The sequence below is a fragment of the Cydia strobilella genome, chromosome 7 (genome assembly GCF_947568885.1).
Source record: "Cydia strobilella chromosome 7, ilCydStro3.1, whole genome shotgun sequence".
In the NCBI taxonomy this organism is placed as follows: domain Eukaryota; kingdom Metazoa; phylum Arthropoda; class Insecta; order Lepidoptera; family Tortricidae; genus Cydia; species Cydia strobilella.
The window spans coordinates 7,391,163-7,415,198 of NC_086047.1; the positions used below are offsets into that span (position 1 = coordinate 7,391,163).

General features: G+C 38.7%; 2 protein-coding genes across 3 annotated transcripts in view; one reads left to right on the forward strand and one right to left on the reverse strand.

Annotated features, from left to right (window-relative positions):
- Nucleotides 1–429: 429 nt before the first annotated feature.
- Nucleotides 430–16,933, reverse strand: LOC134743092 (dihydrolipoyl dehydrogenase). Of its 2 annotated transcripts, none has more exons than XR_010127991.1 (12): nt 16,786–16,933; nt 16,321–16,443; nt 15,646–15,882; nt 14,576–14,716; nt 13,811–13,976; nt 13,132–13,289; nt 12,317–12,453; nt 11,544–11,631; nt 11,259–11,360; nt 10,723–10,860; nt 1,683–2,457; nt 430–1,371 (listed from the first exon to the last, which is right to left on the reverse strand). XR_010127991.1 is itself a non-coding variant. In XM_063676408.1 (12 exons), the coding sequence occupies exons 1-12, from the start codon at nt 16,825–16,827 to the stop codon at nt 1,306–1,308; spliced, it is 1,488 nt and encodes a 495-aa protein (XP_063532478.1). In that variant the 5' UTR covers nt 16,828–16,933; the 3' UTR covers nt 430–1,305. The 2 variants fall into 2 exon arrangements, 1 of the variants encoding a protein (XP_063532478.1); XM_063676408.1 differs by having other exon boundaries at nt 2,368–2,457.
- Nucleotides 16,934–17,891: 958 nt separating this feature from the next.
- The window catches only part of LOC134743144 (protein FAM107B), a 62,688-nt gene continuing 56,543 nt past the window's right edge, over nt 17,892–24,036 (forward strand). The window contains exon 1 of the mRNA XM_063676487.1: nt 17,892–18,076. The gene's annotated coding sequence lies outside the window, so the exon portion shown is untranslated. The remainder of the gene's footprint in view (nt 18,077–24,036) is intronic.

Sequence of the window (24,036 nt, forward strand, 5' to 3'; positions counted from 1 at the left end):
TATAAAAATTACTACAGTAAATAAATAAAGATAAATACAGAAAAAAACCGGCCAAGTGCGAGTCGGACTCGCGGACGAAGGGTTCCGTACCATTACGCAAAAAACGGCAAAAAATCACGTTTGTTGTATGGGAGAACCACATAAATATTTTTTATTTTCTGTTTTTAGTATTTGTTGTTATAGCGGCAACAGAAATAAATCATCTGTGAAAATTTCAACTGTCTGTCTATCATGGTTCATGAGATACAGCCTGGTGATAGACGGACAGACAGACAGACGGACGGACAGCGCGGAGTCTTAGTAATAGGGACCCGTTTTTACCTTTTGGGTACGGAACCCTAAAAACTACATGCGTTATTGCCTAAACTGTGTTCTCTGGTCCGCTGGTCATGATAAAATGATTGGAAAAGAAATGATTAGAAAATACACTTTTAACATTTTTTATTTCTGTAAACTATTTACAAAAGAAAATAAATACACCAATTGAACAAACATTTACTTGCAGTAAATGCATGATTAACTGATCTTAATCGGAATGGATTCACAAACAAAGTTTGTAAAATAAATAGGTTAAAAAAAATAATAAGATTTAAATTCACGTCAGCTTAGCAACAAAAATAAAATAATTAAACGTTATACAAAATCTCTTATGGAGTTTTATAATAACGTTCAGGATGAAAAGTGGCAGCGTTTGGAAAATTATATCTAATACCTTTCATATCAGATTCACACTAGATTCGTTACAGGGACGCGCATCATTTATGACTAAACCCCAAGAAGCAAGTTGTTTTAAATGATAAAATCAACCACTTGCTTATTTCTAATATTTGGTGATCAGATTTTTGTAGCGAAAACGCAGATTGGCTTTAGTATTGAAATACTTAGTAGAAAAAAGTTGCTTGTTGATTTCAGCAATGTCGCCATCAAAATTGTACTAGACTAGAATGCTTAAAAATACTAATCAGAACATTAACGCCTTGACAATTCTGTAATGTTTACAATAAATTCAAAAGTGGAAAAATGCGTGAGCCACTCACCCGAGGCAGTAATTTTTCCACTTTTAAATTTATTCTAAGCTTAATAGCATCGTTCGCAGACGTTTCTGCTTGTTAAAAATTAATTTTTGATATTTGTGGTTCATATTCATCATGTAGCTTCTTACTGTCAATACATTGACTGTACTGTCTTGACTGTTTCACCATAAAAAATCTGATCACCGCAGTCGTCACGTGGTAGTACCATCGGGGTCACATTCTCCGATGACCCCACAGCCACTGGTCTCCGAGTTTACTATACGATCTATATTTAGAAGTTGATGGGCTTGCCACAGTACGCCGCAAGGTTCGCTTCACGTAGTGCCTCTGCGCAGGTCTGAAAAAATAGGGTTTCGTTAGCAAAATAATCAATAAAAATTTGAGTCTTACGTCTAAAGGTGCATCCACACCGCTGTCAGTACAGAGGATATAAACATTTGGGCGACCATTTTGTACACATTCATGTCTGCCTCCTAAAAGCGCTGGTGGTCTAGCGGGAAGGGCGTGCGATTTTCAATTCGGAGGAAATATTACTGTACACCTTGTATATAGCGCCGTACTCCTGCGCCAGCACCGCCTCGTTGATCAGCTCGCCGTCACCCTGGATATGTTACTGTACATCCTGTATATAGTACTGTAGGTAGTTACCGGATGCGCGTGGCAGACGCGCGCCACGTCCTCGGCGGCCGCGCCGTACTCCTGCGCCAGCACCGCCTCGTTGATCAGCTCGCCGTCACCCTGGATATGTTACTGTACATCCTGTATATAGTACTGTAGGTAGTTACCGGATGCGCGTGGCAGACGCGCGCCACGTCCTCGGCGGCCGCGCCGTACTCCTGCGCCAGCACCGCCTCGTTGATCAGCTCGCCGTCACCCTGGATATGTTACTGTACATCCTGTATATAGTACTGTAGGTAGTTACCGGATGCGCGTGGCAGACGCGCGCCACGTCCTCGGCGGCCGCGCCGTACTCCTGCGCCAGCACCGCCTCGTTGATCAGCTCGCCGTCACCCTGGATATGTTACTGTACATCCTGTATATAGTACTGTAGGTAGTTACCGGATGCGCGTGGCAGACGCGCGCCACGTCCTCGGCGGCCGCGCCGTACTCCTGCGCCAGCACCGCCTCGTTGATCAGCTCGCCGTCACCCTGGATATGTTACTGTACATCCTGTATATAGTACTGTAGGTAGTTACCGGATGCGCGTGGCAGACGCGCGCCACGTCCTCGGCGGCCGCGCCGTACTCCTGCGCCAGCACCGCCTCGTTGATCAGCTCGCCGTCACCCTGGATATGTTACTGTACATCCTGTATATAGTACTGTAGGTAGTTACCGGATGCGCGTGGCAGACGCGCGCCACGTCCTCGGCGGCCGCGCCGTACTCCTGCGCCAGCACCGCCTCGTTGATCAGCTCGCCGCCACCCTGGATATATTACATTTTAATTATAGATTTGAACACAAGTTATAGGAAGTCATTTTGTAAAGGAAAGTGAAGGATGCTTTAAATATTAATTAATAATATTGGCCAGCTTTTAACAAGATTTATACAAGTTTAAAGGGGCCCACTGACTATCAGTCCACCGGACGATATCCGTCGGCTTGTCAATGAGGGATATCTTTTTTTGCTCACCAGTTGGCGCCTCTGTTGATGGTGGTCCAAAAGACTAAAGAACAGCTGTCAGTCATTGAAGTGACAAGTGACATTTGACATTTCGAACTATGGAAAAGACCACCATCTACACTAGCGCCCCTAGCGGCGAATTCATACGCGATAGCCCTTCTTCTTCTTCTTTTAAAATTATGGCTTCAGCCCAGTGGGACTATTTCGCCAGTATCAAGGTATTAAGAGGTTTAAAAACGACAAAAATTGTACGGTTGTACAAGACAGTGTACGGTGATTTGTTAGCTCTTGTAAATCGATAGCTAGACTTTACAAGAAGCACGTGGACTACCGGCCGTTGACTCCAAGATGGTGGTTAAACGCGCTTCAAAATTAATTCTCCATTCACTGCACACTACCACATTAGTTTACTGTATAATAAGCTATCGATATTACACTTTAAACAATATTAATGAGCAAAAAACAAAGTAATTAATCACGATGCTAACTATCAAGATGGCGCTCGAACCGGAAGTCGCGATAGCCCTCATTAGAACAAAACTTTGACAGTTCCGAACAACTGACGGGTCGATATCGTCCGGCCGGCGGACTGATAGTCAGTGGGCCCCTTAAAGAAAGTTTTAGGTCTAACAGTTTAATCATTTTCGCGCCAAAAAAGAACAGTTGCGCAAAGCAACCTTCAAAGGAAATGAAGTCGCTGGTTCGCTGTCTTTTTGCAGTAAAGGGCCTATGTGTTAGGAGCTAGGAGCATAGCTTTATTGTTGAGTAATTGAGTATGTAGCAGGTGTGACATGGCAGTACGAAATTGTTACATTATAGACTATTTTATTCCTGATTGGCGCGTATAGCTCCACCTCGCAACCTCACCAATCAGGTTGCACTGGTGTCGATTAGCCTGACAAATTCTTTGCCACCCAGGAAATGAAGGCATTCAAGGTCATGTTTCGCACCAAAACTGAGTGGCCTAGTTGGGACGTCCAGATTAAAATACAAGATTGGGTCTTGGGTCTAAAGCCAGGGATATGCTAGGGGACAAATCTCAGAATAATGACTAAAGCAAAGAAGCCGGGCAAAAATAAAAGCTTGGTAAAAGATATCGTATTCACAACACGTTATTACTTTTTGTCTATGAGTGAGTGAGACAACAATCCGCAAGTTCTTTCGTTTTTTTCAGTATTGTCATAAGATGAACTGAGGGAAATGTCAAATGGTCCTATGTGGTTCTATAATATAATCCAGCCAAATAAAATATAAGTTCGTTATTTCACAGGTAGGTGCCAACTGTAACAACTTGACATAGTCGTATTATTTTAGTTGAAATATTTCGGGATGTTTCAGCGGTCATCTTGGTTTATTTTAATTATATTCTTGCTATTCCTGAAAGATTGTTGGAAAACGTGTTGAGTTTTTATTTGTAATGGTTTGAAGTTCCCTTTGTGATAATGTCTTGTGTGATCGAGGGCTGTAAATCGCATACAGGAAGAAAAGAAAATACGCACGAACCGATAACCTTTAATCGGTGAGTTTTGTTCAATTTTGAAGAAATTAATTTATAGGACCTGACCCTAAACATAGAAATCGATATATTGTTTATGTAATTATTACTTGCATTCAAGTCTATATAGATTTTTGCATAAATTTTCGAACTTTTCTGCTAAGTATGAAAGGTTATATTTTTGGCATAGTGATGTATCGACCTCAGATCAATAACCTATCGACATTTACAGCTTTCTTATAGTTTGGCCCAGGACTGTCTCATTTTAATTGATGAGTACAGTCAAGGGCATAAATATATATACATTCCCAAAGTCTCAAAAATATGTGTACGCTCAGACAATAAAATCGTGTTCACATATTTTTAAGCCATTTGTCTGGATCGATATTTTTGCCTTCGACTGTACCTATAGTTTTCTTTGTTCTTACTTACTGACAGATTGTGTTTGCCAGACTATAGTTTAATACTAAAAACCGGTCAAGTGCGGGTCGGACGCGCGCACCAAGGGGACCGTACTTTTTAGTATTTGTTGTTATAGCGGCAACAGAAATACATCATCTGTGAAAATTTCAACTGTCTAGCTATCACGGTTCATGAGATACAGCCTGGTGACAGACAGGCGGACAGCGAAGTATTAGTAATAGGGTCCCGTCTTAACCCCTTTGGGTACGGAACCCTAATAAAAAAGACATTAATGATCATTGATGAATGTTCCTTTTATTAATATTGTTGGTCACAAAACTCAACTTTTTATTTCAGATTTCCAAAGGACGAGGAATAGGGGATATTACTGCAATGTTCTGCCACCAGAGTGCAGCACTAGCTTTTTTAGTGCACCGTATCGTAACTTATTCATACTGTACCTTTAACAGGTTTTTGACAAGTTTTCAGGGGACCTACCGGAAAACTCGAATCCGAAATTTCGTTATCTAGCTGCCTCTTTATCGCTCGAATACGCAAGAGTGACAGAGATGTTAGATAACGAAAGTTCGATTTTCTTGTTTCGCGATAGACCCTCAGATTGTGATAGTGGCGCCACCTACGCCAAGTTTCGCGCAATATTCCCTATTATTAAATAAAAAATATATATTACACGAACGTTTTTTTTTTCATTTCCTATTTGGTACAGTCAGCTGCAGAGAAAAGGTACCCCACGTCCATACTAATTTACAGAACTTTGTATGGAGGGGGGTGCATTTTCTCTGCAGCTGACTGTACATGACTAGAAACTATACTTAGTCTTTTAGCATTAGAAAAAACGGTAAACCATTTCCACGTGTCTTTTTATTGACAAGTTTTTTTATAAATATAGCAATATTTTACTTATGAAAGCAAAAGTGTGTAAATGATCGTATATTATATTTGTTGTGACTTATTTTCAAAGTGTTTTTCGATAAAACGACACGTTAAGATCGCTCGCCTTCTTTCTAATGATAAAAAAACGAGAGGTATAGTTAGACGGTTCTGAGTGGTAGACTGCAAATGAGATAAAAGCTATATTAGGTACATGCATTAATCCTCATATCAGGCGGCTCTTTGATTCCAAGGATTGCATAATTTTTATACTTTTTAATGATTTTTAGAATATGAAAATTATAAAAAGTATAAAAGTTATGCAATCCTTGTATTCCACGCATTTCATTTCATTTCAACGAGCCGCCTGCTACAGATTTCTTGAAATTGCCGCGTTTTTTCAGGTTCAACTTTCATTAGCCAGACTATTATCAATTTGCCAATTTCGTGATTATTCTTTTACACGGCACATAAACTTATGCATAATTTATCGATATAAAAAGTCGACACAGTCACATCCCTAGCAAATTATCAAACTTATGACACCGTACGTAAATGAGAAATAACAAGCATATATGCATCTCTTTTCGGCACATTATCTAATTCGTAAGGAAGTAAAGTACGGGTATACATATTTGCGAAGCATTTTTGCCCGACTTCTATGCTTTAGTCATTATTCTGAGGGACAAATGTCCTGCGACATGTGACGCCGAGTGAAGTGGCGCGACGTTGCCGGACTTCACTCGATATGTCTGGCAACATTGCGCGACAGGTGTCGCCAGTGTGCCATAAGTCGGGCGATGTCAGGCGAAGTTTCGCGAAGTCGCACGAGTTCGCGTGACGTCGCTACGAGCATAAGTCGCGCGATGTCGCCATATATGTCAAGCGAAATCGCTCGACTTCGTTTGGCATGTCGCCGATACGTGTCGTCGGGCATTCAAGTCCCGTAGTGTATGCCTGGCTTAATACTATAGAAGAACTAAGAGCCTTTGAGCAGAATTTAACTCCACAATTTCAAAAATTGAACATATTTCCACGACGGTCGATTCTCTTAAGGCAAAATGGAGCGAAATGGAGACTCGTTTCTCTGATTTGGAAGACAGAACCGTCGTTTTGGAGGACAAGGCAGCCGTCGTTTCGAAGCTGCAATCTGAACTTGAAATCGGAAAACAAAGCATACATAACCTCCAAAACGAATTGCGCGTCAGAGACCAACAAGCTCGAATGAATAATGTCGAAATATCGGGCATACCTTTTAATAAAAACGAAAATCTCGTCATGATAATGGATTCAATATATAAAAAGCTAGGTATGACAATGGAGGTCAATAACATCGATTCCGTGCACAGAGTTCGCCGTTTTATCAACAACTCCACACGAGATATTTCTGCTGCGCCTAATTCCGAGGGTATGCCGGCCGGCACGAGGAGCCAAGGAGCGAGCGCGAAGGAGCCGCGCGCGCGCTCACCAGCGATCATAGTGAAGTTCACCAGGCGGCTGTGCAAAGATCAGCTGCTGGCAGCCGTACGCGCGCGCCGCGGCCTCACCACCGCGGACATCGGCCTGGATGGACCGGCTCTAGCCATTTTCATCAGTGACCACCTTACACCCGAAAATAAGTTGCTCTTAAAGCGCGCCCGACAGATGACGGCAGAGCTAAACTATACGTTCCTATGGACCCGCGATTGTAAGATCCTCATACGTAAGAACGATACATCCAAAATCATAGGGATAAATAATGAATCCGATTTATCGAAATTGAAGTGACTATGTTTATTATTCTCTGTGCGTTTTTTACTACACTTAAAATGCCTGTATTATGTTTTGTTTTTCCTAACGACTGCCCATATAAATTGCGTAACCTTCTCTTATACATACCTAGCCAATTTAATTGAAATGAAAACTTACTATACCTAATACCCGCCTATAACCACCAGTTGCCGGCGTGCATGCGCGTTTGAATGTTATCAATGCTATTTTGCTACTCGTGCATTATATGAAAAAACTAGCTTATTATGTATCACAAACACAATGCTTACGAATAAAGTCTGTTTATATTTGATTATATCGTTACTTCACTTTCCGATTAACCACAAATGTAACTACAACGCAACACTGCCTCAAAATATTAAACATATGCATGTGTTATCACAAATAAATACGTTTCTTATTGAGAATGGATAGTAAGTTGTTTTAAGGCTATTATCAAAATGTTAGGGGTCTCCGAACGAAGTCACATACTTTTCTCTCACAAGTGGCGCTTGCAGATTTCGATTTTATATGTATAACTGAAAGTTGGTTGACCTCAAACTTTTACGACAGGGAATATTTTGATGACCGATATATAGTATATAGGTGCGACCGGTCGGAGGAGGATAGCGGGGCTGCGCGCGGTGGGGGAGTCGCCGTAGCAGTGAGGCGCGAGCTAATGCCGCTGCAGCGGGCCTGGCCCTGCCCCTCCCCCGCGCACTCCGAGTGCCTCTGGATATCTTTGCCCATTCACAATGATAATATGTACTCACAGCAAAAATACTTAAATATAGGATGCACGTATATCCCGCCCGGCACGAACCATAAAGACACTGTCGTCTCATTTTTTGATTTAACTTCTCAACTTATATATGATCACCCAAACGATTTATTTCTTATCACCGGGGATTTTAATATCTCTCAAGCTGAATGGATGGATCTGGGCTCGTGCGAATTATCATTAAATCCTTCTAGTAATTTTCTAGTAACGTCAATGTGTGATTTTATGGCGCTTAATAACTTGAATCAATTTAACAACATCGCTAACGTTAACAACCGTATTCTTGACTTGATATTTAGCAATACCTTTTGTAACGTTAGTAAATGTGATTCTCCCTTAATTTTCGAGGATGTACACCACAAAGCATTATATCTAAACTTAAAACTAAACTATACAGCCCCGCTTAAGTCTGCGCAGTGCCTTGTTTATAAGTTCCATTTAGCTAATTTTGATAATATTAATAGTGAAATATCTGATACAGATTGGGACACATGTTTTAAAGGATTAAACGTTGAAGACTGTGTAAATAAATTTTATAGCCTACTACATAACTTATTAGATAAACACGTACCTCGTTTTCCCTCTAAAAATTCGAGCACAGCTCCACTATGGCATAGCAGAGCTCTGAAAAAAATCTTAAAGGAAAAAAGAAAGTATCATAAATTATGGAAATGTTTTCGAAATCCACTAGATTATGAAACTTTTAAGAAGTTAAGAAAAAGAGCTGAAATGGTTGAGAAAGTCTGTTACAAGAATTACATACAATTCTCCGAAGATCAAATTAGGTCTCGCTCAAAGTATTTATGGAATTGTATTAAGTCCACTACTTCAAATAAAGGTATACCGCAAACAATGTATCGTGGCGGTGCCTCGGTTTCTGACGGTCCAAGCATTTGTAACATGTTTAATGATCATTTTCAATCAGTATTCGAAACCCCTAATTTGCCGCCTTTGGACGTTGGCTGCTTAGAACCTTCGTTAAACCCAGTCTTTAACATCAGCACTATTAATTTATCAAGTGACTTAGTTTTAAAATATTTAAAGTCAGTTGATGTAAACAAAGGAGCTGGACCCGATGAAATACATCCTTTATTAATAAGGAAATGCGCGAATACATTAGTAGTTCCCCTTACAAGAATTTTCGTGCAATCAATTAATGAGGGGCGTTTTCCACAAATCTGGAAAAGGGCGTGGATTACACCTATCCCCAAAGGTAACATAAGCCAACATAGGTATAGAAAAATATAGACCTATTTCCAAATTGTGCCAGTTTGGTAAAAATATTGGAAAAAATTGTTACTGACCAGCTCTCCCATGCTGTGCGCCGTCATATCAACCCAAACCAGCATGGGTTCTACAAAGGTCGTGGCGTTGAAAGCAATCTCTTGTCCTTTACCGAGGTCATACGTCATGCCATGGATAATAAATATCAAGTTGATGCTGTATATACAGATTTTGCAAAAGCATTCGATAAAATTTCTCATAATACGCTTTTATTAAAAATATGGAACCTGGGTATACACGGTGATCTCTTTCGATGGATTAAGTCTTACGTAGAAAATAGGACACAAGCTGTAGTATTGGGAGGCTTTACATCAGCTTTCAAACAAGCCACGTCGGGCGTCCCACAGGGATCTCACCTGGGTCCTCTGTTATTTATTTTATACATTAATGATATAACGGAGTGTTTATCTAACTCGGAAGCCCTTCTCTATGCCGATGACACCAAAATATTCCGAGTCATTAAGACCCCCGCAGACTGTTCTATGTTGCAAGAGGATTTACTTAAATTTGAGGATTACTGCACTAGAAGTAGTTTGTTTTTAAACAATAGCAAATGCTCCGTTATTACATTTGGCCGTAAAAAAAATCCTATATTATACAATTATAAATTATGTGGCAGTACTCTAACGCGTCAGGATAGTATACGTGATTTGGGTGTATTAATTGACACAAAACTAACCTTCATCCCTCATATCGACAACATTTTAAATAAGGCTTATAAACAATTAGGGTTTATACTTCGCATTGCTAAACCTTTTCGTAGACCGTTAACTTACAGGATACTTTATAATAGCTACGTCAGAAGCCGCTTGGAATTCGCTTCGGTGGTATGGAATCCCTGCTATGATGTACATAAAAAGAGAATAGAAAGGGTGCAAAAAATATTTATTAAAGCTCTCGAATTCCGAATAAGGGGTAACTACGAAAATTACGCCTCCTCAATTTCAAGACACAACCTTCAACCTCTGTCATTAAGGCGTTCATGTAATGATCTGATATTTTTATTTAAAATAATAAATAATCTTGTAGATGCCCCTGAACTTCTACATAATATAGGTTTACGAGTGCCTCGTAGAACAGAACGTGGTTGTCGGAGCAAAATGCTGTTCAGTGTTGGGACATGTCGCACTAAATATGCACAGCAATCATATATTAAACGCGCATGCAGGTTGTATAATGAAAAGTGTATGAACGCGGATATATTTGGCAGTTCGTTAGGGTTATTTAAGAAGAAAGTTTATTCTCTATTAAATTAGTATTAAAGCTAGGTTAAGTTATCTCATTATTTGTTAATTTCACTGTTGTCTCAGATAGCATTTCATAATATTAAGTTTTATTAATAATTTACATACAGGAAACTATAGGTCTACATTGTAATAAATTCTAGCTGTCAGCTTATTCACCTACATGTTTTATAAGACTGTTTGTTTCTAAATAGATTAAAAAAAAAAAAAAAAATACTCACGGGGCCAATGATGTGCGTGCCGAGGATGACGTCGGTGGCCTTGTCGGAGAGGACCTTGACGAAGCCGTCGGGCTCGCCGTTGGTCTTCGCTCGGGAGTTCGCCAGGAACGGGAATTTGCCTACTTTGTACGCCTTGCCCTGAAGAGATGTTTAAAGATCTATAAGTATAGGATGTAATACTCTCAAATCTAGTGACTTTTATTATACCTAATAAACCTGTATTTAACGATCTACCAACGTATTATTTAAGTGGAAGAAGAACCATTTTGAAGGACAGAGTGAGGAGGCTAGAAATACGTGAATTAATTGGTGAAATTATATTGCATACCCAACTAATATTAACATGCCTTGCTACAGTGTAAATTCGACGATTCCCTTTGTACAATGCCCAACCGTTAAAGCATTGAGGCGGCAAAAAAGACTTGTCTTATCGTGTATGCATAGCCATATACTCAATACTCCCAAAACCCAGCTTTAAAAAAAATCCCGAATTTTTTATTACAATAAAAACTAACACCTGTCTATAGTAAACTAACCTCTTTCTTAAGATCCTCCTCAGACTTGCCGACCCAGCCGACCTCGGGCGTGGTGTAGATCACCGACGGGATCGCGTCGTAGTTAAAGTGAACCGGCATACCCTGAAATCAAACAACATAGACGTATAAGGTTCCATCAAAATATAAGAAGCAAAAGTAAAGCATGTTATATACGTTTGTGTAATGAAAACGTGCGTTAATTTGTAATTATTGCGAAATTTATACTAAATTATACTAAATGAACCATCAAGTTTATATTAAATGGATGCAATAATAATTTACTACCTTAATGCCTTCCACGCAAACGATGCCTTCGTCTTCTGCCTTGTGCGCCAACATGGGACCGTGGATGCAGTCGCCAATCGCGTAGATTCTGTAATATTTAAATTGCGATCTTGAATTTCATTATTTCATCAACCAGAAAGTAACAATAGCTATTTATGCAACAAGTGCGGAAAGTGTATGATTTCCCACGAGTGGAATTTTATTTACGAGCGAGCAAAGCGAGCGAGTGTATCAAGGAATACGAGTCGGAAATCATCTTTACGCACGTGTATCATACAATGTTATACTATGCATTGTGCGAGTAAATAAAAAAACATATCATGGCAAATAAGTTTAATTATTAAAAGGAGTGTTTTAAATCGACACGACTTGCGAATTACCTATTCGCACGTGTATCGTACAACGTTTTACAGTACATATGGCCCTTTAAACTTTCGACATATGCACGAAAAGTGCTCTTTTCCGCACTAGTGCGAGAAAGTAGCACCATATGTACTGTAAAAAAAATTGAAAACAAAAAGCAATAGTGCGGAAAAGTAGTACTTTCCGCATGATATGGTTCCGTAGGAAACGCACTTTTCGATCACATGCATTGTAAAGGTTTTTAAATATTAACGCGACTTAAGTCAGAACAGGTTAAGTTGGAATTGCTCCTGGAGCGTTGTTATTTTTATACGATAATTTGAGGCAAGAGGGAACCTTGAGGCATTATTGAGTACAAAGCGAGTTCGTATTACAGCTAAGACAAGGTAAGAATAAGATGAGTGTCATACCCGGGCACTTTGGTCTGGAACTTCTCGTTGACGGGCACCCGGCCGCGGTCGTCGAGCGCGATGCCCACCTTGTCGAGCCCGAGCTCGCGCGTGTAGGGCCGGCGGCCGATCGAGATCAGAACTACGTCGCAATCCAACTGAAATCATATCCCGAATTATCATTTATAGAGTTCCGTACCCAAAGGGTAAAAACGGGACCCTATTACTAAGACTTCGCTGTCTGTCTGTCTGTCCGTCTGTATCTCATGAACCATGATAGCTAGACAGTTGAAATTTTCACAAATGATATATTTCTGTTATTTCTGCTATAACAACAAATACTAAAAACAGAATAAAATAAATATTTAAGGGGGGCTTACATACAACAAACGTGATTATTTTGCCGTTTTTTGCGTAATGGCACGGAACCCTTTGTGCGCGAGTCGGACTCGCACTTGGCCGGTTTTTTTTACTACACAAATTTTCGTTAACAAAGGTACAAATGACACAGAATATGAGCTGATCCCAAAGACCATATTTTATTTCTGGATACTAACAGAGCACTAGTTTACTTTTTAAATCTTCGAGTCTGTCTATACGTGTCATAGTCTACAGGGTTTTTTTTAAATATATTTTGTATGAAATCACGTGTGGGACTTGAAGGTAACTTTTCTGCCAATGCGATGGCGTCAGCCACATTCTATTCTATTCTGGTTCTAATGAAGCCTTGGGTCCTGGAGGCTACTTTTTTTTTCTTTTCTTTCATATATGACATTTATTTAAGCTTACAGTTAGACGCTACGATGAGAAAAGATCTTATTCGTTAAACAACATACCGTCTCCTTGTTGCCGCCCTTCGCCGCCTCCACATCGACCTTGACAGTTTCACCCTCCTTCTTGATGCCCAAGACCTTGGTGCCGAGCTTGAACTTCATGCCCTGCTTGGCCAGGATTTTCTGGAGCGTGTTCGCCACTTCCAGGTCGATACCGACACCTGGAATTTTTTTGCGAGACTTAGAAAGCTATAATGAATAATAGGGCCCCTGACAAAAAAAATCTGCAAGGAATGAACTATAGGTATACTTAGTCTCTTTAAATTTACATAATTTTTATTTGCTTTTTCATTAATCAATAACTAAACATATTATTTTCTTTATAAGACGCGAATAGTATTTCGATGAGATGATTTTAGGGTTGGATTAAGATAAGTAAAAGGGTTCCATTTATCCATTTCGGCATCAGAGTTAAGACCATGCAAACAAATGTCATGTAAAGACAGTGGGATTTTGAAATTAGGTACTTTTCTTTTTTTTGTACTGATAGCAAGTTCAATAGCCAACTGGAATTATGTACTATTTAGCATAAATAAAATATAATTTACCGCCAATGGTGCCAAGGGACTCAATAGCAATAACTTCAGCTCTTAACCTCCTCCACGATGCCACCGGCGCCGATAGCAAGCGTCTTCTTAGTAATCGATTTTTAGTTTGTTAGATTAATTAAAAAATAGCTTACCGCCAATAGTGCCAAGGAACTCGATAGCCGTGACCTCGGCGCCGAGCCTCTGGTAGACGGAGCCGAGCTCTAGGCCAATGACGCCGGCGCCGATGACGAGCATCTTCTTAGGGATTTGAGGCAAGGATAGGGCGCCCGTTGAATCCACAATATTTTTCTGGTCAACCTTTAGACAGAAATTTTTATTTATTTCATACAATAACAGGTGTTACATAAAATTTAGTATACATAATAGTTACTGCGAAAATGTGGTAGCACCTTCTTAAAATTAGGCTAAAGAGTTTATACAAAACAAATTAATATATAATTTAATAATGTGCAGTATGATAAAAATGCACCAAATAACACAACAGGTAGGATGATCGAGAGGCTGATATGAAGCGTTTCATCTACCCTTTTTTATATTTCTCCTATAAACTAAGTTCAATTGTTTGTCATAGAGATATAGAGTTGGTATTTATTTTAAACAAGACAAGGTTTGCATTGTTAGTGAAGTAAACAAACTGTAGTAAGTGTAGGTCTAAAATTAAATTGTAAGAATTAATTAGGTTACATAATTGATTGAAAGTAAGGAAGGAGGTCTATACCTGTCTGGTCTATAGTGTAGTGTCATCCATAGAGGAACAACCGATTCTGTGGCTGTCTATACTATATATCTATGACCAATAACTTTAAGTACAGAAAAACGTGACAAACAACTACTTTAGGACTCTCTTTCCTATCTTAAAGTTCAAGCAGAGGATAATGTGAATTTTCAATACTTACTGTAACTCCGGGGAAGGGTGTGACTTCAGAGCCAGTGGCGATTAGAATGTTCTTAGTGTTGACTGTCTCTACTCCGCTAGCACCTTTCACCTCTACCTTGTTGGGGGCCACAATGGTGCCTACACCCTTTACCAGCTTGACCTGTTAAATAATAATACATTATGATTAATTTACATGAATTAGTGTTAATAGAAAATATATGTCGAGAGGTTTACAAGAACTAGCACATGAGTCACATGACACAGCAGCTTCTCAACAGTATAATCTTGTTTGTGTGGGTCGCAGGTCGCAGTAATTTTGATTGTGTGGGCTTGAACTTGTTAGTATATCATGAGGAAGTCATTTCATTTTATACTCAGAATTAACATTGCAGAGGCTGAGAGGTATGGAAATGTCATAAAGTTGTAAGGCTAACAATTTTGAGCGAGCGGCAACTGTTTTAAATCATCAGCTTGCAGGTTGCTGTGTGTTATTCTGCTTCTGCTGCACATTCCCACTGCTTACATTACATACTTGATTTTAAATCTCTCTCTCTGGTCGGTCCCTCATGTCTGAGGATCATGGTCAGTATCAGGGTTGCATCTGGAGCAGATGATCTGCCTCCACCGGTTTCTGTCCAACGCATCTTTGACGACCGTGTAGAAAGCAGAGGATGACGAGTCTTTAACTTGATCGGTCCATCTTATTGGTGAACGACCGTGCGTTCTTCTGCCTTCGTTGTTTCCAACCACAATCAGTTTTTACGAACTTTCGTAGACTGTGTGTCCGAAATATAAGCGAATGCATTATTGGCATATGGTGGATACACGAGTTTTCACTCGGAGCTGGGTTCGGATTGATGCATTAGTACGCCTTGCAGATGTTTGTAATGTTTTTGGATAGCTTGATTTTAAATCTAAGCAATCCAAAAACATTAAAACAATTGTAAATTAAAGTTATAGTATATTGCAGTGCCCAACAGGGTTCACAAAGACCTAGCTTATAAGTTTACCACCTGTACAACTACTTTGTGAATTTGCAATAAAATATTGAGTATTATAGCCATGAAATTTCCATGTTTTTTAACTCACCTTATTCTTCTGGAAAAGCATAGCAATTCCTCCAGTAAGGGCTTTCACAGATCCTTCTTTGTACTCCATCAGAGTTTTGAAGTTCATTTGTACTGATCCAACTTCAATGCCTCTGCGCTTGAAGTCATGCTGTGCTTGGTGGTACAAGTGTGTGTTGTGCAGCAGAGCCTTAGAGGGAATACATCCTACATTTAGGCAGGTACCACCAAGAGTGGGATCTTTCTCCACAGACACTACCTGAAATATATAGAAAAATATCATACTTACAATCACATTGACAATACAATTAACTTATTTAATAAGAACGCAAAAAGGAGTGGATGATAATCCTACACTGGTAGATTTCTTTTATGTTGTGTGAGATCTAATCTTGATTAAGGTGGGCAGGTCCTGCGGCCATCTTGTCATCTCTGATGTCTTGCCAGCTCTTTTTTTTTAAATGCCCCTTGATGGCATTGCATTGTTCGCCCTAAGGCCACCCTTGACTTCATTAATATTTTTACAATAGCAGGTAAAGTTAAAAAACGCAGGATAAGAGTGTGGCCAGGTAATTTTTGCATGATGAACAGAAAAATATTCGTCATTTACATTCATAAAAAATGTGTTTTATGGTTTTCCTGTTCATGGATGTTGATGATGATGGTCAGTTCATAACAAGGTCTAAGTAATTTTTACCTTCATTCCAAGTTGAGCAGCCTTAATCGCCGCGACATAACCGCCAGGGCCGGAGCCGATAACCACGAGATCTGCATCATGGCTTGTTGCGTACGACCTCACACCAATTCGGACACTCACTGGCTGTAATTGTTTAGTTTGTAATACAATACATTAAAATGATTACCATTAGACGTGTAAGAGGTAAAGAGAATGTCCAATAGGTACGCTACGTATAGCAGTGTAGTGCACCGGTTTAGATAAATCGGTCATGTGCTTGATGTAAACAAATCAACGATATACGATACAGGCGTACACTGTGTCACACTGTTGAATGTTTTATTTCACTTATTATATCAGAAAACATTATCCCAACTCACTTCTTGTAATCCCATTCCAACATTTCCAGCCTCTACGTGATCATTGCATAACAAGTGACTTCTTGTTGTGTAAAGAATTGAACTTAAATAAGAAAGAACAGCTTACCCTTATGGAAGTGGAAGCTAGTTTAAGAAATTTGTATCCCATTTTGTATTTTTTTTTTAATAGAAAGTTGTTGCAGAAGCGCTGAAAAATATATTCAAGAGCCCTGGCCCTGGCCCTGACGATGGCGACGATCAAGCAAAAGTCATGTAAATGTCATGAAATGTCACCTGTGACGTGAAGCTCAGATGTGAAGATGTGTGTTGCTATCGAAAATAATAATATAGTTTGTCAAAGGACTGTCTCATTTCAAACATAGACAGAGAGAATCATACTATCTTTGTCTTACACTAGTACTGTCACCCAAAAAAAAGGATGAGTATAGTTTTTTTGTTCTTATTTACTGCCAATTTGGTTTGACCAACTATAAATATAGTTTGTCAAAGGGCTGTCTCATTTCAAATATAGACAGAGAAAATCATACTATATTTGTCTTACATTAGTACTAGCACCGAAAAGTAAAGGATGAGTATAGTTTCTTTGTTCTTATTTACTGACAATTTGGTTTGACCGACTATACCTCAGTGTGCCATTAAATCCATTAATTCAACCTATACTTACTTTACTCTGTGATTCTACCTATAATAAAAAAAGTGCTCATTTCATGCTGAAAAAACATTATCTGCAACGATCATATAGTTGGTCAAGCAAATCTTGTCAGTAGAAAATGGCGCGAAATTCAAATTTGCTAAGGGACGATAACGATAATCCTTCGAGCCTAAATTTTTTTTTAAATTTGCCGCCTTTTTCTACCTCCAAGATTCGCTTGATCAACTATAGTAAGTTATAGTTTAACAAGTCACTTGCCTCATATAAACATAATGGACTTTTTCTTATATTATATTAGTATTATAGAACATATTTATTAACACAAACACTTAAAAATTAAAAACTTAAAAATAAAAAAATTGGCCTTAGTCGAATTCGCTCGGTAGGGTGCCCAGAAGGCTGGCCGCATTAGTATTATTGCCCCAAAAAGGGGATGGACGTAATTTTTTTTATTTTACGTTTACTGAAAAAATTCATGTAGCATTAAAAAAAAATTTTTTTTTACTCTAGCAACATTAGATTGCGCGCGCTCCATGGGGGCGGAAGGTTTGTTTATCAATCACTTCAATCAGACGCGGAATGGATTTGTAGACGGGGAGTCGCTGAATCTATGTGCGCATCGCGTGACAAAAATCGCCGTGTTTTTACATAACACAATAGCCGGTCGCTCTCACGTGTTTATATCAAAAATATTGTGGTAGATCGCGACTAATCAACTGACGTGTACGCCACTTCAATTATTCTGGTGAGTTACTGTTTGTAATTATTATTTTATTTTACCTAGAGGTTCTAGTAATTGACAGCTGTGGCTGCCAGTAAAAAAAGGTATGTTTATGTATTTTTTGAGCACGATGTATTTACCTCGCGTAGCAGTCAGATAGGTACTTACATTTTAAGTGCTTCTAATGCTCACACTGTTTGATTTTGCCTTAACGCCTTAACATGCAATTTTAATTCATTTCCATTATTGAAAATAAATTTTCGATCATAATAACAGGTATATTTGCCGACACAATCTTGTTTAATTAATTGTGCATGAATATAAATGTTATTATAAGCAACGCAATTAATAGCTGTTTTGGTGTGTAATAACTATAGTTAACAAGCAACGATATTATTCTTCTTCCTCGCGTTGTCCCGGCATTTTGCCACGGCTCATGGGAGCCTGGGGCCCGCTTAGCAACTAATCCCAAGATTTGGCGTAGGCACTAGTTTTTACGAAAGCGACTGCCATCTGACCTTCCAACCCAGAGGGGAAACTAGGTATTATTATGGTACCTAAATGGTACCTAAATCGTAAGTAGGATTGAGTTTTTGTTAAGTTTCTCCTTTCTTCATTAATTAGATTAGGTAGGTACTGTAAACCTCGGAAAGTACATAAATTTAGTTCAGTGTATCTTTACGGATTTTGAAAAAATGTGTTAAACCCTAAGGAATTATATCTGTTTGTGACCTAAACGTCTAATTTAGTACAAACACCCCTTGCATTAGGTAATTCATTATCTAAAAACAACAAATTGGTCCACGAATAACACAATACATACTACACGTACACAATTATATTAATTAGCATGCGTTGGATGTATTAGTTGTTTCCAGTTGTTGTCTAAGATGGCTGTAATCGTAAGACAGTGGTAGTGAGTGATCGATTTGAGAACTTTAATAGCCTGGCCTGGAACTTTAATTCTATATTTAATAGAGAATAGCCTGGCCTATTCACTTAACCCTTAAATGCATGTTTTTTTGTTTCTGTCTGAAATTAATATATGTGTTACATAATTGTTAACTGATTCTGGGAAAAAGAATAAAAAAATTAAAACTTGGATTTTCACTGCTAAATCAGTGTTAGAATTTACATAGGGTAAATCATAATTTATGTAAATATACAATTATTGGCAAAAGATATATGAAAAATCTTACTACCGTTAGAAATTTACACTATTTGTAATATACCTATAATAAAGATTTTAAACATAGTTATTGCAAAACCCGAAAAAAAACCGCCTAAATTACGTACTAAAAATAATCAACTTTTCGTAATTTTTCAAATTTTCGGCCATTTCGTCTTAAAATAAATGAATTTTTTTTAAACTACTGCGCAAATTGGAATAAAACATCGGAAAGTGTATTAATTTACGATCAAAATAATTATACAGGACCAAATCGATTTTATCTAACTATGCATAATATTTTTTTTTGTTGTGTAGACTGCATGCTTCACTATGCATTATTTAAGGGTTAACATCTTAAAATACTATGCATATGTCAGCTGAGCACTCGAAGCGTCATATAAAACGCGACGCAAATTTTACTATACTAACTAGAACTAGAGGTAGTGACTGCGTCATACTATTGTTTCGCTATACGTAAGGTCCTCTTTGACACTGTCAAGAAATAGGTACAGTCTTGTGAAAAAACCGGCCACGTGCGAGTCGGACTTGCGTTCCAAGGGTTCCGTACATTACACAATTTAAACAATGTATTTTTTATGTGAAATGTCTTTAAAAAAACCCGTAGGGGTCGGATCAAAAACTAAGTAATTAAGTCCGACTCACGCTTGACTGCACATTTCTAATAGGTTTTCCTGTAATCTATAGGTAGTTTATTTTTTTAATTTTTTTAATTTTTGACCCAGTAAATTCGGAGATAAAGGCCCCTTTATTGGTCATTTTTTGCCTATTTTCTTGAATAACTTCTAAACTGTTTATCTTAAAATTATAAAAAAAATATATTTGAGATTATCACAATGAGCTCTTGCATTTGATATGTAACACGATTTACACGATATAGTTTGAAAAACTTTTTTTAATTTTCTCATTGGCCCCCCCCAAAAGTGGCCCCCGTGTTTAAAATTCATTTGTTTACGTCACATGTCGGTCTTTGGGTCACAAACTTACATATGTATACCAAATTTCAACTTAATTGGTCCAGTAGTTTCGGAGAAAATAGAGTGTGACAGACGGACAGACAGACAGACGCACGAGTGATCCTATAAGGGTTTCGTTTTTTCCTTTTGAGGTACGGAACCCTAAAAATACCTGATAATGTTTCGTTTTGACCTATGACCCGGGCAGATTTAGAGCTGTTTAACCGCTCAAACGTAAATGGACAAATAGAAAAAAAACCGGCCAAGTGCGAGTCGGACTCGCGCACTGAGGGTTCCGTACTTTTTAGTATTTGTTGTAGCAACAACAGAAATACATCACCTTGGTTCGTGAGATACAGCCTGGTGACAGACAGACGGTCAGACGGACAGCGGAGTCTTAGTAATAGGGTCCCGTTTTTACCCTTTGGGTACGGAACCCTAAAAAACAACTGGGTTAGGTACACCTAGCTGCAAATTGGATTTGCATACTTTATGAATGAATTCCATTCTTCAATGACATCAGTGTCATCTACATTTCATTTTAGCGTTATAATATATATCCCATACGCTTGCTTCCTATGCTTGGGAGGATCCGCGAAGGTATTTAGTGTTTTCAGACTTTTCGTCTTCCTCTCTGCACGATCCTCTTATTTATTTTATCCCGCGTTTTGGGGATATAGTCATGTCATATTAAATACCTATGATAACAGAACGCAACTACCTACTTGTAAATATTTAATAAGTATTCTTGAGATCGTTTTATACTTCGTACTCAATGACGTGCCCGTACACAATTTTCTTGCTCGCTGAATTATGTTCGTAGATAAATTTTAATTTCTGTCTGATCGGTTAAACCCACAAGCATAAATTTCAGGTCTGTGGTTAAACCGCTCTAAAATGAAATATACCACCTTACATGACTTCGGTACGTGCCGTGCTGAGTAATAACTTCAGTCCCTAAGTCATGTGGTTAAGGTAAGGCGATACTAAACTGATTTAGGAACCTTTTGCGGTTCTCGGACCTGTAAGCTGGTTAAGAGTTATGACACTTATGGCCTATAATATAGACCCTATATCATTCAGTTTGATGCGCAGTAGGGCAAGGTTGTTATTCCTATTGCGTACACGTGGCAGACGAGACGAACATTAGGGTGAACCAGAGGGCTAAATCCCGAACCTCTATTTGAAGCTCTCCATATATCTCTATCCTTCTTGTATTATTGAAGTTACAGAAATTAAGATATACGATGTTCGAATTCAAGTGGTTCTGTTTAAGTGGGTTCTCCGATTACGAGTCAGGTTACAGGTACGAAAGAAGTCACTCGGCAGGATACAATACAATAATAAATAAAATAAAAATAGCCTTTATTTCTGAAGTTTTGTAACAATCTACTTAAAAATATACCTTATTTTTCTCTACAATTATATATATATTACTATTTACTATTTTCTAGTTCCCATCGACAACTTCAGCTTGTCCTCCGACATAGGCCTCTTCCAAGTCCTTCCAAAGTGTGGGAGAGTAGTCCACGAATTAATTGGAGTAGTCAAAAAGTTCAAGCAACAGAAGTGGCGGTGGACCGGTCACATCATCAGAGAAGGGCTAGAAAAGTGGACAAAAGACCTTATAGAGTGATACCCAAGGGGGCACAAAAGGAAGAGAGGAAAGCCTACTCGTAGATGGTCGGATGACTTTAAAAGGATAGGCGGAGTGGACTGGACCAGGAAAGCAAGAGACCGCGATACAATACAATACTCCTTATTAAATACACACCTCACAGCCTCACACAGTTTGTACAATACATGTACAGAAACATAAACAAAGACTTATTCTTGAGGATAATTCTTGTTGACACAATATATCTCTATGCCTGATCTTTCTGCATTTCAGCCCTAGCTTTAACTTAACATTTGGATCTGACTGACCTATTTGACATTGACACCCACATTCGTGAACCGATTTCATCCATGTAGCTTTTACATTATTAACGCTGTAAGACGATCATTAAAGTTGTAGCTCCCTAACGCATTTTGCGAGAGCTCTTTTATTCTTGAGCAAGCACGAGTTCTTAACGTTCGCCTCGAATATTCTCCGTAACTGATACGAACACGTGCTGGTAATCCTGTTAGGTGACCGTGACACGTTGCCCGGCTTCTCGGGAGGCATTTAGTCGTCGCCTCGCATCCGCCCTCGCCATGCGGGACGAGCCCCGCAAAACATCGCCGTCGCCCTCCATCCAGGAGAAGCTCTCCATCTACGAAAACGGTATTCAAATCAGTGAGCATTGGCGTTTTCATTGTGTCACCTTTTTCTTAATTTACTTGAAGGCATCAATATGCTCAAATTCTCAAACGAATTAAAAACAAATTATTTACAAGCAGCCGTAGCCTACTAAGTTCAGTAACCGAGTTAGTTTGCCTTGCCATCAATAGACCACTATTGTATTGTATTGTATTGTATTTCTTTATTGCAGATAACAAGATCCATATTACATTAAAATCACGAGCACAATTAAAATAACAATAAATAGGTACATTAAAACAAATCTTAAAATTAAACCAAACTACTACCAAAAACCACTACAAGCAGCATAACCAGATGTAGCTGTAGTAGCCGAGCAGTTATTAAGACATGCGGCTTCTAAATCGGCGACCGTGGTTTGAACTTTTTTTCTCGAAACTTATTTACGATGAATACATCGCGATAAAACCTTCATACATCTGCGAAGAAATTTATAACAGTACGAATATGTGAAGTTCCCAATCCATATTGAACTAGCCGAAACACGACATGGGACTTAAATATAATATAATGACTTAAATCGTCAAGTTTATACAGCGCATTATCTAATTTAATGTTGTGGTCATTCCCATTCTCACTGAAACCGGACACAATCAAAATATGCAGGTTCAGCTACCTATCTATTTAACATAGTGTCATCTTTCGCACCTAATCAGGCTCTGTTTACGAATGAAAGTACGACACGACTTTTTAATTATGGCGATGCGTTGATTGGGCTGGGCAAGTGGGCAGCCGTGTTTCGAAACGGCTGGTTGTCATTTGGCACGTACACGTACTAACGCGAGGTTAAACAAAAGCACTTGTCCAACGCTTTCACGGGCCGTGATTACGATATCCGATCGCGGTGACATACTGCGAGACCCGTGCAGGTCACCTGATATGCTTCGTTATGCCAATATTTGCCTACTCTTATTTCTTTCAATCGCGGAAAACGAGTAGGCATCATTTATTTACTTATTTGTAGAAGAGGTATTTAATTCGAAAGATGTAATTACTTACATAGAGTAAGTGTCATATAGGACTCATAGGAGTCATAGGTAAACAGATCAAAGGACGTAAATTTTGAAAAGCAACCAAATATATACAACAACAGACAGGTAAATACGCGAAAACGAGTTATCAGCAATATGTATGAATATATAATAAAGGATGTTATGGATGACACCTAATGTATATGAATCATCGAATCATTAGCTCGTGGAAAAATAAAACTCAAGTAAATATTTTTTCCAAGTAAGGATTTCGATTTTTCGGGATTATCTTATTCTCCTTCCCTATTTATTTAAACGTCCATAATAAGCAGCATCAATTTATAGTACTTATAACATTTAAGTACCCATTACTCCTGTTAAAGTGGACGCGTTTATCATTAGTGTACTTAATTAATGACTGTTTGTCGTAAATATTTTGTTGAATAACTGGTGTTTAGTTCTGCCGGGTGTCTGAGCGGCGTAGGTAGCCCGGGGTCAAACATTAGTATACAGTTTACACTTTATTCCATTGAAATAAGACAAAAAATGTATACATATTTTGACGT

Coding starts and splice junctions, on each gene's coding strand:
- LOC134743092 (XM_063676408.1), bottom strand. CDS start 16,827: ATGGGATACAAATTTCTTAAACTAGCTTCCACTTCCATAAGG. Junction 15,883..16,320: donor CTGCTCAACTTGGAATGAAG/GTAAAAATTACT, acceptor TATATATTTCAG/GTAGTGTCTGTGGAGAAAGA. Junction 11,361..11,543: donor TTTGCGTGGAAGGCATTAAG/GTAGTAAATTAT, acceptor GTTTGATTTCAG/GGTATGCCGGTTCACTTTAA.